General features: G+C 42.2%; 2 protein-coding genes across 3 annotated transcripts; both read left to right on the top strand.

The window, feature by feature from the left end:
- The first annotated feature begins 503 nt into the window (after nucleotides 1–503).
- On the top strand, nucleotides 504–4,580 carry LOC113776834 (pentatricopeptide repeat-containing protein At2g31400, chloroplastic). Of its 2 annotated transcripts, XM_027321916.1 has the most exons (5): nucleotides 504–2,780; nucleotides 2,891–3,107; nucleotides 3,551–3,735; nucleotides 3,896–4,123; nucleotides 4,211–4,580. In XM_027321916.1, the coding sequence occupies exons 1-5, from the start codon at nucleotides 847–849 to the stop codon at nucleotides 4,254–4,256; spliced, it is 2,610 nt and encodes an 869-aa protein (XP_027177717.1). In that variant the 5' UTR covers nucleotides 504–846; the 3' UTR covers nucleotides 4,257–4,580. The 2 variants fall into 2 exon arrangements, with proteins under 2 accessions (XP_027177717.1, XP_027177779.1); XM_027321978.1 differs by having other exon boundaries at nucleotides 505–2,780; nucleotides 3,896–4,580.
- Nucleotides 4,581–9,774: 5,194 nt separating this feature from the next.
- LOC113762079 (stachyose synthase) lies at nucleotides 9,775–13,521 on the top strand. The gene is made up of 4 exons (XM_027305339.1): nucleotides 9,775–11,604; nucleotides 11,698–11,875; nucleotides 12,241–12,608; nucleotides 12,706–13,521. The coding sequence occupies exons 1-4, from the start codon at nucleotides 10,084–10,086 to the stop codon at nucleotides 13,279–13,281; spliced, it is 2,643 nt and encodes an 880-aa protein (XP_027161140.1). The 5' UTR covers nucleotides 9,775–10,083; the 3' UTR covers nucleotides 13,282–13,521.
- Nucleotides 13,522–14,766: the final 1,245 nt, after the last annotated feature.

A 14,766-nucleotide genomic window follows, 5' to 3' on the forward strand; every position in this document is an offset into this window, starting at 1 on the left:
TATGTATTACCAAGAACAAATTTACTCCATCATTTTTTTTGATTTTTTAATAAAAATGTTTTTATTTTTATTTTTATTTTTATATATATAACAACAATAGTACGTAGAACTAAATGATACTCGATAGAAATATTACGGAATCACCATTTTCAAATGGTAACATATTTAACATTTGAGAATGTTTTGTGCATGTGTTTAAACATCTTCATATACGAGAGTGCAATTGAGGTTCGAGTCTAAAATTGGATTTTTGCAAAAGGGTTGAATTTGAGTAGGGCTTTGGGTTTGAAAATTTAAAATCCCAGAAGGGAAAGGGAAGAAAAAAAAAAAAAAGGATGGATCCTGATTTGGATGGAGCCCATTGACACGGCTGAAGGCTTAATGGTAGCTAGTTTGATTTTGAAAAATTGTTTTTGGTTAATTAAATTGGTAAAATCACAAAAAGTTTTGGTTGTCCAAAGAAAATTAGCTCACCAACACAAAAAGCTTCTGCTACTGAACTACACCACCAAGGCACCAACTGCTACCGGTACTAAACTAATCCACAGCGGAAAAGATAAGAAGATACAGCAAAGTCAAATAAAGATACAGCAAAGTCAAGCAATCCACAGCAGCAGCACCCCCCAAAAAAAAAAAAAAAAAAACTAAAGTAAGATCCTTAACACCACTACCCACTGTAACTGTAATAGTAATACTCACTCGTCTCATCGTCAGTAAAAACGAGTCAAAGGCAAGAGCTAAGCATCTCTCTGAGACTGACCCATTTTTCCCCAAAACCCCCCAAACACCCATCCCACCCATTTCTCCGTCGCCGTCCTCGTCCTCATCCTCACCCTCACCATCATCATGGCCTCTTCTACTCCCCCACCCCACTGCGCGTTGACTACCTCTAAGCCCTACCAATCCCACCACCCCCACCCCCACCCCCACAGTCCACACCCTCACCGCCACCACCACCACCACCACCACCCCAAGGTCTCCTTGAACCACCACCGCTCCTCCCAACCTCTTCCTCACCCTCCCGCCGTCGCCAGGCCCCCTCCCCCCGCCGCTCTCTCCACCACCAACCCCCCTTCTTTCCCTCATCTCTCCTCCAACTCCGAACTCTCTGCCGACTTCTCCGGCCGCCGATCCACCCGCTTCGTCTCCAAGATGCACTTCGGCCGCCCCAAGTCCGCCTCCTCCTCCAGCCGCCACAGCTCCGTCGCCGAGGAGGCCCTCCTGCAGGCCGTTCGTTTCAGCGGCGACGACGCCCGCTTCGACAGCATTCTCCTCGCTTTCGAGCCCAAGCTCTGCGGCACCGACGACTACACCTTTTTGCTCCGAGAACTCGGCAACCGAGGGGAGTGGTCCATGGCCATGAGGTGCTTCGACTTCGCCGTGGCCCGCGAGCGCAGGCGCAACGACCAGGGCAAGCTAGCCAGCTCCATGATCAGCATCCTGGGTAGGCTGGGCAAGGTGGATTTGGCCAAGAGAGTGTTCGACGACGCCGTCTCCCAGGGGTATGGAAACACCGTCTATGCTTATTCTGCCCTCATAAGTGCTTATGCCAAGAGCGGCCATTGCGACGAGGCCATTAGGGTCTTCGAGACCATGAAAGACTTGAGCTTGAAGCCTAATCTTGTGACTTACAATGCTCTCATCGATGCCTGCGGGAAAGGGGGTGCTGGTTTCAAGAGGGCCTCTGAGGTTTTCGATGAAATGCTGAGGAACGGGGTGCAGCCTGACAGGATTACCTACAATTCCCTTCTCGCTGTTTGCAGCGGGGCAGGACTGTGGGACACCGCGAGGTGCCTGTTTAAGGAGATGTTGTACCGAGGTATTGACCAGGATATCTACACCTATAACACCCTTCTCGACGCCGCCTGTAACGGCGGCCACGTCGATGCAGCTTTTGACATCATGTCTGAGATGCCCGCCAAGAATATCTCCCCCAATCAGGTTACTTACAGTACCATCATCCGGGGTTGTGCCAAGGTGGGCAAATTGGACCGGGCGCTGAATTTGTTCCATGAGATGAAACATGCTGGCATGCGATTGGACAGGGTGTCCTACAACACCTTGCTTGCTATCTATGCTAGCCTTGGCAGGTTTGAGGAGGCTCTCACCGTCGCTGAGGAGATGGAGAATATGGGGATCAAGAAGGACGTCGTGACCTACAATGCGCTTCTAGATGGTTTCGGCAAACAAGGGATGTATGACAAGGTTAAGGAACTATTTTCAAGGATGAAAGCTGATAATCTTTCTCCTAATTTATTGACCTATTCAACATTGATCAGTGTGTATTCCAAAGGAGGCCTTTATCGAGAGGCAATTCAGGTTTATAAAGAGTTTAAGCGCCAGGGCGTGAAGGCGGACGTTGTTTTCTACAGCAAGCTCATTGATGCCTTGTGTAAAAAGGGCCTTGTTGGATCATCTGCGTTGTTACTTGATGAGATGATGAATGAGGGCATCCAACCTAATGTTGTCACCTACAACTCTATAATTAACGCCTTTGGTTGGTCGATGCCGACCGAATATCCTCTGCAGAGTGACCAACGGACTGAATCCTCACTCTCAATGGCTGCTGCAAATGTTGCTGAAAGCAAGCCAGACGCTGAAAACAAAGACAGGATCATTAAGATTTTTGAGCAGTTAGCCACTGGTAAATCAGATTTTGATGAATCTGTTAACAGGGGGCGGCAGGATTTTCTGTGTGTATTGGGAGTTTTCCAAAAGATGCATGAGATGGAAATAAAACCAAATGTCGTCACGTTCTCAGCAATTCTGAACGCCTGCAGGTAACGGCTTCTTGCTTCTTGTTCATCCTGTAGTCATTCCTTAAATTTTTGGGGAATCCTGTAGTTATTTCTTTTGTAGGGAAAGCTTTCAAAACTTTCCTTGGTTGCAGCCGCTGTAATTCATTTGAGGAGGCTTCAGTGTTGTTAGAGGAACTGCGTCTGTTTGATAATCATGTGTATGGAGTAGCGCATGGACTTCTCATGGGTCATGATGAGAAAGTTTGGATGCAAGCTCTTACCCTTTTTGACGAAGTGATGCAGATGGACACTTCTACTGCATCTGCCTTTTATAATGCTTTGACTGACATGCTGTGGCATTTTGGTCAGGTAACTTCTTGTTACTGCTGCTGCTACTACTTTTAGCTGGAATCCTATTGTTATCCAAGTCATAATGTAACCTAGGTGCCAAGTTTTTTGGTAGGCCTACACACACTGACACACCCTCAAAAAAAAAAAAAATCGTCATTTTGGAGCATTACTTCTCGGAAAAGTTGTTATCGTATGGTAGAGTATACTGGTAGCTTTTGCTATTGTTGGTTAATAATTAATGCCAAGTGAGAAAAATTTAAGTATCACAAGTCAATAGTACAATGGGTAATGTTTTATCAAACCTCTAATTTGGTATGGTAGGTTGCACTGACACGATCAACACTCGTTAATAGTAGTACTTCTCTTTGATTTATGGGGACACTTGTAATACTCGGGAACTTTCCAATCAACTACTGACATGAAAATGTCCGTCCTGTGCTTGTATTTAATTTTCATACCAGCGAAGAGGTGCTCAGCTGGTGGTGCTGGAGGGCAAACGTCGACAAGTGTGGGAAAGTACGTGGTCTAATTCTTGCTTGGATTTGCATTTGATGTCTTCCGGTGCTGCACGGGCAATGGTTCATGCCTGGCTGCTCAATATACGCTCTGTTGTTTTTGAAGGCCATGAGCTACCAAAACTGATAAGGTAGTATTTTTATTTCCTTGACAAAAGCACGAGTTAGTGTATCCAAGAGGAAGTGAATAGGTAGGGGAGGGCAGCCCCATGCAAGTAATATTGATTGTGTTAATCTTTGTCTTTGCTTATCTGAGTTAAGAAAGGGAAATTGATTCGTGTGATGATGCAGCATTTTGACGGGATGGGGCAAGCACAGCAAAGTCGTCGGTGATGGTGCGCTTAAACGCGCTGTTGAGGCACTGCTTAACAGCATGGGGGCGCCTTTCCGCGTTGCTAAGTGCAATATTGGAAGGTTTATATCAACAGGAGCTGTGGTGGCTTCATGGTTGAGAGAATCAGGCACCCTGAAAGTTCTTGTTCTTCAGGATGACAGAGCCCATCCAGAATCAGCCTCCAGGTTTGATAATGCTTCTGGCTTAGAACCACTTCCTTTGTAGCTCAGTTTAGTTTAGTTTTTTGTGTATAACTAGAGGATTTTGCCCAGCCATCCATCCATCCTGTGCAGTCGTGTAAATCAAAGTTGTAAGTAGCTTCCTACCGCCCCCGCCCCACCTGGTAGTTTTTAGGTTCCATGGGTCCTATCCTATTTTGTGGACTGTAGCCATGGAATGAATATGGCCATGGCATGGTGGGTTTCCAGTAGAATCTTGTTGGGATTTTGCTCAGGGAAAGATTCCCTCCTCCTTGTAAACCAACAAGAAGATTGCGCGTGCACGGACCGGCCAGTGCACCCTTCAGCCGGCGCCGGCAACGGCGACGCATGTGATGATTCGGTGCGCTTGCTTGTGTACTAGTGTATTTTTTAAGGTCTATGAATGGAATTGAATGACCCAACAGTGTTTGCGAGGGATCCACATCTTTCTTGCTACATAATAATAAAATAATGACATCATCTATTTCGGGGATTTTATTAATAGCACTGCTGCATATGAATTAGTAGACGAGAACTAATAGCAAAGTTAAGTAGTAGAACGAGAAAACCAGAAGATGAATGATTATTGTAATGCGATGGATCAGAACAACAAATTAACTACTGGGTATTATTAGAGTAGTATTTACCTAAAAAAGAGGAAAAATTTGTCTGCACTCACTCCATTATCTAAGGCTTAACTCCTACGCTACTAAAAGGAAAGAAAAAAAGGTTAGGAATCCTAATATATTATTCCCTTTGAGAAAAGTAGATCCTAAAGCAAGGCTGATTAAACCAGAATCGAGAGGTAGCACCATTCACTACCCGTATATTCCAAAATCCTCCGTTTGAGAAAAGTAGATCCTAAAGCAATGATGATTAAACTCCTTCTGTATATTCCAGAATCCTAATTTATTCCCTTTGAGAAAAGCAGATCCTAAAGCAATGATGATTATAGCGTCCGAAGCCTGAAAGGTTTCATAACTTTGTCGTACTTCACTTTGTCCAGAAAGCATTGAATGAAAAAGCAGTGATAATTCTACAATTTTATTGACGAAAAATATCAAAAAAGGAATAAGAACGAAAAAATAATTTTAACGCTCATTCTAAGTATAAGCATACCAAATAAGAGAATTTCATTAAAATATTTAAGGGTAAAATTGTCATTTTAAATGACAAGAGAGGTATGTGTAAATTTTTAAATCTCAGGAGAGCTCAATGAAATTGTCAGAAACCTCAGGTGAGGTTTTTGAAATTATCCCTTTTTTTTTTATAATTTCCGTATTTGGATTTTTTTTCTCATTTGCTGCATCATTTCTTTTTAGGAAACAAAAACACGTACACTATTCTATTCTACTTGATATGTTAGAATGTCTATAAAATGGAAAGATCTTTCCATCCAAACTGATATAAAAGAAAATTTTTTACATTCCAATGTTTAGTATACAAATCAGAATGGATTGTCTATTCTATTTTTCAATGTTAAGTATAATCGATTTTTAGATGTCAAAATAGAATAATATATATGTGTGTATATATATATACATATATAATTGACTTATTACCTAGAAATCTATTATAGAACATTACATGTTTATACTTTTGTCTTGTTTGTTTGTGCAATACCTATTTGGTTACCGGACCATACGGGTGTATAGCACTCACATGGATCTTAAGCAAAGCCACGTTAAGTGACAACTTTTTGATGAGAGGCAAGGATTGAACTCTTGACCTTCCACCCTACACTAAAGGTGGTGGCCAACTCCACCGAAGGTAATTGGTTTACCTTGCAATACCTATAAGGCAGGGTTTACCTTATACAAGGAACTTTGACACATTCTCTCACTCTCTCTGTCTCTGTTTTGGTACATTAAGAATCACTTTTCTACTTAATGAAATAATTTAATTATAGTGTTTTATTTGTTTTAAAATATGAGTCACTTTTCTACTGCTTATCTGCTCTGCAAATTGGTGCCATACTGCCATTCACCCCTGCGTAAAAGGGGAAAAAGCCGTGTTGCCTGCCACCTTCATTGAGATTTGAGATTGAGGAGGTTCCCCCAGGCATTGTCCTACTCCTACCGACCAGTCACTCTGCTGGGCCATCTGCGCAGTGCCCATTGGATGCCCCATTGGAGATTCGACAATCTAACAAATTTAAGCGAAGATGTTCCAGCAGCCCGGGTGGGTGGGTGGGTGAGCTTTTAATAGGAATTGAAGCACTGGTTTTCAGGTGCAGCAGTGCTACAAATTGCTATTGTTATCACATTGGGTTTGGTTGTGGCAAAATCTGTCAAAATCCCATCTCTGAGATCCTGGGTACAAGAGATGAAGTGACAACCGTTGATGCACCAACTTGTTTTGAGGGAGCTTTGGGGGCACAAAAGTTCATGGCGGAATTATAACCAAACACTATAAATTTTAGTAATTTTTTAAAAAAATTTATGTGCTGTAACATGTGTATCACCCAATTATCTAATCAATATACCGTGATGATGGATGTGGAATAATCGCGAGCGAGCCAGCGATGGCGAACACTTTTTTGGGACGGAAATGTGGCTCTTTTGGTGATCCTCCTTCAAAGAGCAGGGATGATTAAAGATAACAGGACTTTTTTTTTTTTTGGCTCCCCTGCTGCAAGGATTGGGCATCTAAAGCCGTATAGGTCATTGCTAATTCTCGGAAATTGCTGAAGTTGTCAGAATACTGCGGATAACGGGGAGGATTTTTAGTTAACTTATCAAAAAAAAAAAAGAAAAGAAAAAAAGAAAGAAACTTGCTGTAGTAGTAGATTGTGGATGATTATGGATGTCACAAGAATCCAGGACAATTGAGTTTGACTTCGCCAGTTTCTTGATCCCACACTTGACCAGCTGCTCAAGAAAGTTGTTAGCCGATTGAATTGAAATGTGGGATAATCAATTAATCAATGCATGCATCCAGAAGGGAGCATCCAGAAGGGTTTATCCCCAAGAAATAAGAAACAATTATCAGAACACCGCAGCCATTGCTATATCTGTTGCTGATGCAGCCGATCAGACCTCCCACCAATATTTTTCAGAGCACCGTCACAACTGCACAGACAAATTGTTTATCATCATCCACTTTACCGCTCAAACCCTCCTCAAGTTTGCTGTCCAATTGCGAACAATAAATATTTTTCGTACATAATAGGAAGGTCGAATGTAGATGTAAGCAATACTGTACTATATGGTTCTTTTTTTTTTCAAGATAATATACTAACTACTCGAGGTTATAAACTCTCACTTATAGAGAACAAAATATCACTCGCATGACGTGCACTTCTGCCAAGCGAAGTAATCATGTATTTTGGAATTTATTACAACTAGAATATATTACAGTCGCTATATGGCCAGATGTGTTCTAGGAAAACATATCAAATTCCATTATCACCTGCGATTTGCGTAAAAGATCATAAATTGCCAAGATTGTAATCTTACTTGCTTTATGGATTATGATGGTAGCCGATCTCATCGCTCCTTATGCTTCCTTTCTTCATCTCTCTCTCTCTCTCTCCACCGGACTCTCATTCTTCTAGTCACCCTCTCTTTTTGGTCATAGATTTGCAAGACGAGGAAACTGATAGTCGTACCTAGTTCTTACACATATGCATGTATACATATTTTCCACCAAATAAAGTATTACTACAATCATTCTTAAGGAAATCTATATCAGAGTTGGACCAGGGGCAAGAACAGTAAACAGAGAAACCGTCCCGATCGATTTTGAGCATTTTTACACAAGATGTAACTCTGTTTGCACACGATGTAATTCATTTTACACAACGTATAACTATATAACAAAATTTTATTGATCCCACACATAGTATGAAAAACGATGTATAAAATGAAATTTGGACCTTTTATATATATATATTGCCAAATCTTGGCCATCAACCTTCCGGAACGGTTGCTTCTTGTAACCGTTGCTGCCCCATTTCCATCAGAGCGGAAGATATTGTTGTATTGATTGATGGAGTATATCTACATGTTTCCAAAATAACCAACTAAATTGAACTAAAGAAACTAATGGGGTGAAGATGGTATGTAGTTTAGTTTGTTCCCTATTCATTTTTCTTAAAGAAGGAATGTGAATGTTATTTAACTTTATGACCACATTCATCTAGCCTGAACAGAAGGAAACAAGATAATCAATTTAAATTAGTACGTGGTTATATTCTTTAACTAACTATTATGACAGATTATAATACGTACATGTAGAGTTGATTCTTATAACTAGCCAATATACTAATCAACTTAATTCGTATACGATTATGATACGGAGACAGATTAGGCGAGATTACGCATTTAATAATAACCTCCCTACTAACTATATTATTAGAGAGTACCAATTAGTTAATGACATTAAAATACTTGATAATTGTTAAATCCCCGTAAGGAAATAATACGCAAAAAAAAAAAAAAAAAAAAAACGGGATACTACAATCGATGAGTAAGTAGTCAGCATGATATGATATGATGCATCCTTGGATTGATCGGGTGTGTTTGTGCGATCGTTTTCAGGGATTATCTGAGAATTCCAAGTCAATTAATTTTCCCGGGTTGGAAGAACCAGATGTCCTGTGGTGAGCGGCAGTTGTATTGTACGGAGTATTTGGTAATATCCAAATCTTAAATGGATAATTTCAGAAATCTCCCTTGAGATTATTAGCAATTGCATTCAGCTCCCAACAATTTTTAAAAATCTGACTTAGCTCCCGTATTTGGAATTTTTATATACCGTGTAAGCCCAAATTAAAAAAAATATGAATAGAAAATTAATCGTTGAAGAGAGAATCTAATTTGGTGCAAAAAAAAATGCCCTTACTAATTGTTGCAACTATTTGTTTTGACAAACTTTTAAATGAATTAAAACTTGGCAAATAAAAAGCAAAAGTCTGGAGGTAAATTTCAAAAATATGTAGCAGATGCATTAGCAAAGTTTAGATGATCAGATTAACCAACAGCTAAATTTGCAAAGTAACTCAACTAAATATAAAAAGGCCAAAATAAAGAACTTTAAAAAAATTAAATGATACAGGATGCTTATTTTTTTTTTTTAAATAATACATAACTACTGCTATTGGAAAAAATGTGTCATTTGGGTTTGGAGGAGAAATTTGCACCAATTTGTCGAAGACAATTCGCCACACATTTTTTAGGAATTGTTTAGCGCCACACATTTATATATCACCAATAGGACCCGACCCAATTCTGTGTTAGGGGAGATATGTGAGATTTTCAGAAGTTGATGGGAGATATGCGAAATTGTCAAAAACCTCTTGAAATTATCCAAATGTTAAAAAGAAGAATTCAAGCCAATAAAAGAAAAGAATAATCCATAAAGTGGCACCCGCACCCGCACCCGCACCCGCACCCGCACCCGCACCCGATGAAACCACCCAAAAACGAGAAAGAACGCGGGCCAGTTTCATCATCTCCAACCGCCCAACCTCTTAACTGGACACCCGGCCAGCCGTCATTCCTTCCCGCACATAACAAACACCATCATCATGCACAAAACAAAAACACATCATCATGCATAGCATAGCTTTGTCTGCCTCTATATAAACCTGCTGTGCGCTTCTCCTCCCTTTCATTCTTCGTCCGTAAGTTGAATCTCTCTATGAACTCAACCAGCCACTAGTTAATCTCTTCGTTTCGTTTGCCATTTGTACTCGCTCCTTTTTAAGCATAGGAAACTTTTTACATATTTTCTCAGTCGATTGTCGATCAAAGAACAGCTCCTCGTTTCTCTGCCAGTCCCCGCGTCAGAATACTACTCCTGCTCCGGCCTTCTCAATCCGAAATAAGATATAGCGCCTGCGTTTTGTTAGTAAAATCCTTTGTCCTTGTCCAATCTCACCAACAAAACACGGTCGTTATATCTCAATCTGTGTCCCTGTCTTTGTTTTCTCAGCACACGTGATGGCACCCCCAAACGATCCCGTCAATCCAATCTTCAATGTCCTGAAATGCAACAAGGACGACTGGTTTGATCTCTCGGATGGCAAGCTTTTGGTTAACAGTGTGCCGCTACTTTTTGAAGTCCCAGGCAACGTCACTCTGAAGAGTTTTTCGTCAATATCCAAATCCCCCTCGTCCTCTTCCGCCGGTGCACCCAGTCCCCTGTATCAGCGAGTGCTGAAATCTTCCCACAAGGGTGGCTTCCTGGGTTTTAGTAAGGACCAAGCATCATCCTCGGACAGGTTAATGAACTCCCTAGGCAAGTTCAGTGGCAGGGATTTCCTCAGCATTTTCAGGTTCAAGACTTGGTGGTCCACTCAATGGGTCGGAAGCTCCGGCTCCGACCTGCAGATGGAAACCCAGTGGGTGCTCTTGGATGTGCCCGAGATAAGATCATACGTGATCATTATTCCGATAATTGAAGGGAAATTCAGGTCCGCGCTTCACCCAGGAGCTGACGGCCAGGTGATGATATGTGCAGAAAGCGGTTCCACTCAGGTCAAGGCGTGGTCTTTTGACGCCATCGCTTACGTTCACGCGTCTGAGAATCCCTACGAGTTGATGAGAGAGGCTTACGCTGCGGTTCGAGTCCATCTCAATACCTTCAAGCTCCTGGAAGAGAAGTCAGTCCCACCCATCGTCAATAAATTCGGATGGTGCACTTGGGATGCCTTCTACTTAACCGTAGACCCCGCGGGCGTCTGGCACGGAGTGAAGGAATTTGCCGACGGAGGACTCTCCCCAAGGTTTGTAATCATTGACGACGGCTGGCAAAGTATCAATCTGGATGGCCAGAACCCCCACGAGGATGCGAAAAATCTCGTCCTGGGAGGGACTCAAATGACGGCCAGGCTGCACAGGCTGGACGAAGGTGAGAAATTCAGGAAGTACAAAGGGGGGTCGATGTTGGGCGCTAATCGTCCTCGTTTTGACCCGAAGAAGCCAAAGAAGTTGATTTCGAAGGCCATCGAGATAGAGCAAGCTGAGAAGGCTCGCGACAAGGCTGGGGCCGCTTCTGAGTTAAGGGAATTGGAGTCTCGTATGGAGAGATTGAAGAATGAGTTGGAGGAGATGTTCGGGGGAGAGGAGGAGGTGGAGCCGGAGGAGGACAAGAAGTCACGTGGAAGCTGCTGCCGCTGCTCGCGCCGGGAATCGGAGTCGGAGTCGGAGAATTTGGGAATGAAGGCGTTCACGGGGGACTTGAGATCATGCTTTAAAGGGTTGGACGACATCTACGTGTGGCATGCCCTGTGTGGAGCATGGGGAGGGGTGAGGCCCGGAACTACCCACATGGAGTCCAAGGTCATTCCATGCAAGACTTCTCCAGGGCTCGATGGAACCATGACCGATCTGGCAGTGGTCAAAATTGTGGAAGGTGGAATAGGGCTAGTCCATCCTGATCAAGCCCATGACTTCTACCACTCCATGTACTCTCACTTGTCCCAAGCTGGAATAACGGGGGTCAAAGTGGACGTCATTCACGTAAGTGGTGGTAGAAATTTACAATTTTGCTTTCTTTCTTCTACTCATCATCCATCCTCGTACTCACGATGCATGATGCATTATGGTGATCAGGCGCTGGAATACGTGTGCGAGGAATACGGAGGACGGGTAGAACTTGCAAAGGCTTACTATGACGGATTGTCGAAGTCACTAGCGAACAACTTCAATGGCACCGGTCTCATCTCCAGCATGCAACAGTGCAACGACTTCTTCTTGCTGGGAACACGTCAGATATCCATCGGAAGAGTCGGTAAGGGCCGGATTCCATTCCATTCCATTCTCGACCCGATTTTCTTTCAGTGCATTATTTTTTCACTGGTGACTGACTGGTAGGTGAATGGAATGGAGTATTTAAATTTTTTTTAATATTACAAAAAAAAAAAGAAGCAAAATTCTACCAAAGCTCTCTCTCTCTCTCTCAATGAATTTCATTGGAATCCATGTAGACGTATTATTATCATCGCTTTGGCTTTGTGGTGGTGGAAGAGTGGAAGCAGTTACAGTAGTAGTATCTGGTTACACCCTGATTTCTTTTGATTATATAAATGTTATGTTACTGAAAAAAAAAAAAAGAAGTTACACACTGATTTGATTGATTGATTGATTGGTTGGCAGGGGACGATTTCTGGTTCCAAGATCCAAATGGTGATCCGAACGGGGCGTACTGGTTACAGGGCGTTCATATGATCCATTGCGCCTACAACAGCATGTGGATGGGTCAGATGATACAACCCGACTGGGACATGTTCCAGTCGGATCATCTGTGCGCAAAGTTCCACGCAGGCTCCAGGGCCATCTGCGGGGGACCCGTTTACGTGAGCGACTCCGTAGGGGGTCATGATTTTGACCTCCTAAAGAAGCTGGTCTACCCCGACGGTACCATTCCCAAGTGCCAACATTTCGCTCTTCCAACCAGAGACTGCCTCTTCAAGAATCCACTCTTTGATGGAAAGACCATTCTCAAGATCTGGAACTTCAACAGGGTGCTCTTCTTGACTCATCAAATTTAGGAGGAGTAAAAGCTTAAACTGGAATTTTTTTTTTTTTTTTTTTATTGATTGGTTGGTGATGTTTTGACAGTTTGGAGGCGTGATTGGCGCATTCAACTGCCAAGGAGCTGGTTGGGACCCCAAAGAACAGAGGATCAGGGGTCACTCCGAGTGCTACAAGTCCATGTCCGGTTGGGTTCACGTCGCCGAAATTGAATGGGGACAAACCAAGGAAGCCTCCGAAATGGGCGAGGCACAGGAATACGCGGTCTACCTAAGCCAGGCCGGGAAATTATTCTTGACCAACCCCGCTTCTCCTGCAACTGAAATCACGATCGAACCTTCCTCCTTCGAGATTTACAGCTTCGTTCCCACCAAGGAGCTTGGTCTTGGTCGGGGCGCCAAATTCGCCCCCATCGGCCTCGCCGACATGTTTAACAGCGGAGGGACGGTTCGGGCCCTGGAGCATAACGACTCGGGCGTCGTCGATGTTGAAGTTAAGGGCGGAGGGAATTTCTTAGCCTATTCTAGTGTGCCGCCGGAGAAGTGTTACTTGAGCGGCGCTGAAACTGGATTCGAGTGGTCGGGTGAGGAGGGGAAACTTATGGTCAACGTGGAATGGAATGAGGAGGCCAATGGGATTTCTCATCTCACTTTTGTTTATTGAGTCAAGTCTTATATTATATTAATATTTTCCTGGTACATATATTAGTACTAGACTACTATTAGCACACTTGTATGTAAATTTCCCCACCCCAAGCGAGTACTCTTTAACTCTTTTAACTCTTTATTTGGTGTCCTGTCCAGCTGGCAAGCTGCAAATTTGAGCATCGTAACGCAGTTGCCGGTGCGCTTAATTAGTATGTTCATATGAATAATGAGTAAAGTTTGAGGTTTTTTTTTTTTCTTTGTAAAAATTTTTTTAAAAAAAAAAACCCCGAAGCTCTTAAAAGCTCTACTTATAAGCATTGGGTATTTGAAATGGTACGTAGTTAGTAGTATATTGGATTATTTCATCATTGCCTGGTGATGAAATGAAACCATGGCATGCATTTTCCACTCTGATGTTTGTGAATAATAGTCCAAGTAATGATATCGATGTTTGTCTGTCTCATGAGTGAGTTGTCTCCTTGGGTTACGAAAGAAAGAAAGAAGAGGAAACAGATTGGATTGGTGTGTTGTGTTGTGTTGTGTTGTGTAACACAAACTCCAGAAATTTTGGATGATGATATCGATGTTTCTTTGGAGTTGGGGAAGAAACAGTCGATAGAAGAAAGAAGTGGAGAAGTGGGGTGGGGAAAAGGAAGACGTAGAAAACTTGAGATGCAATAATTATCCATATCAAATTAAACTAAACTAGTATAGAAGAAAGAAGTGGAGAAGTGGGGTGGGGAAAAGGAAGAAGAAAACTTGAGATGGTTATCCATATCAAATTAAACTACTAGTAAACTAGTCTTCCTTCAGTTCCTTCAGTAAACTAGAATGAATGCAGTAGAGAATGAATCTACTGCTGGTAAAAAGAAAGAAGAAAGGGGTCCTCCTCCTTCCTTCCTTCCTTCGAAAGTGTCTATCCGTTGAATTCAAAAGTTTCGTCCACTCCAAGACGAAGACTTGACGATGGTATATTATTATTCTGAATGATGATGTGTTGGTCCCGCGGAAAAAGGAATTAAAAGAGCCCTCCGACAAGACAAAGAGCTCTTTAACTTAAAAAGACCACCTGGACCTGCTTCTGCATCTTCAACATTCCATCAATCATCGAATCTAAAAAAAAAATGGATGAGGCACTTTCAATTCGTGGCCTTCCTCTTTTGTACGTAACTTGTAGGAAAAGGATATAGGGGTCGGTGGAGTCCTATCCGCAACGGATCTTCTGTCCCATATCGTGTACCACTCTCTGTCCCATTTTTTATTATATTGCTATTTCTCCTTCATAAACATTATGTTTTAATTCTTTTTTGTTTCCTTAAAATCCAATAACTATTAATTGAGTAATACATAAAATTTAACAAACTCAAAAAATCAAAATGCATAAAAAATGAGATTTTTTATGAATTTTTAACTGTATTTTTTAATTTTCTATTATATATTGCCTTGCATCATTAAGGTAGAAAGCAATTAATGAGACAGAAATTGGCATAGAATGTGTGAC

The sequence above is a fragment of the Coffea eugenioides genome, chromosome 1 (genome assembly GCF_003713205.1).
Source record: "Coffea eugenioides isolate CCC68of chromosome 1, Ceug_1.0, whole genome shotgun sequence".
In the NCBI taxonomy this organism is placed as follows: domain Eukaryota; kingdom Viridiplantae; phylum Streptophyta; class Magnoliopsida; order Gentianales; family Rubiaceae; genus Coffea; species Coffea eugenioides.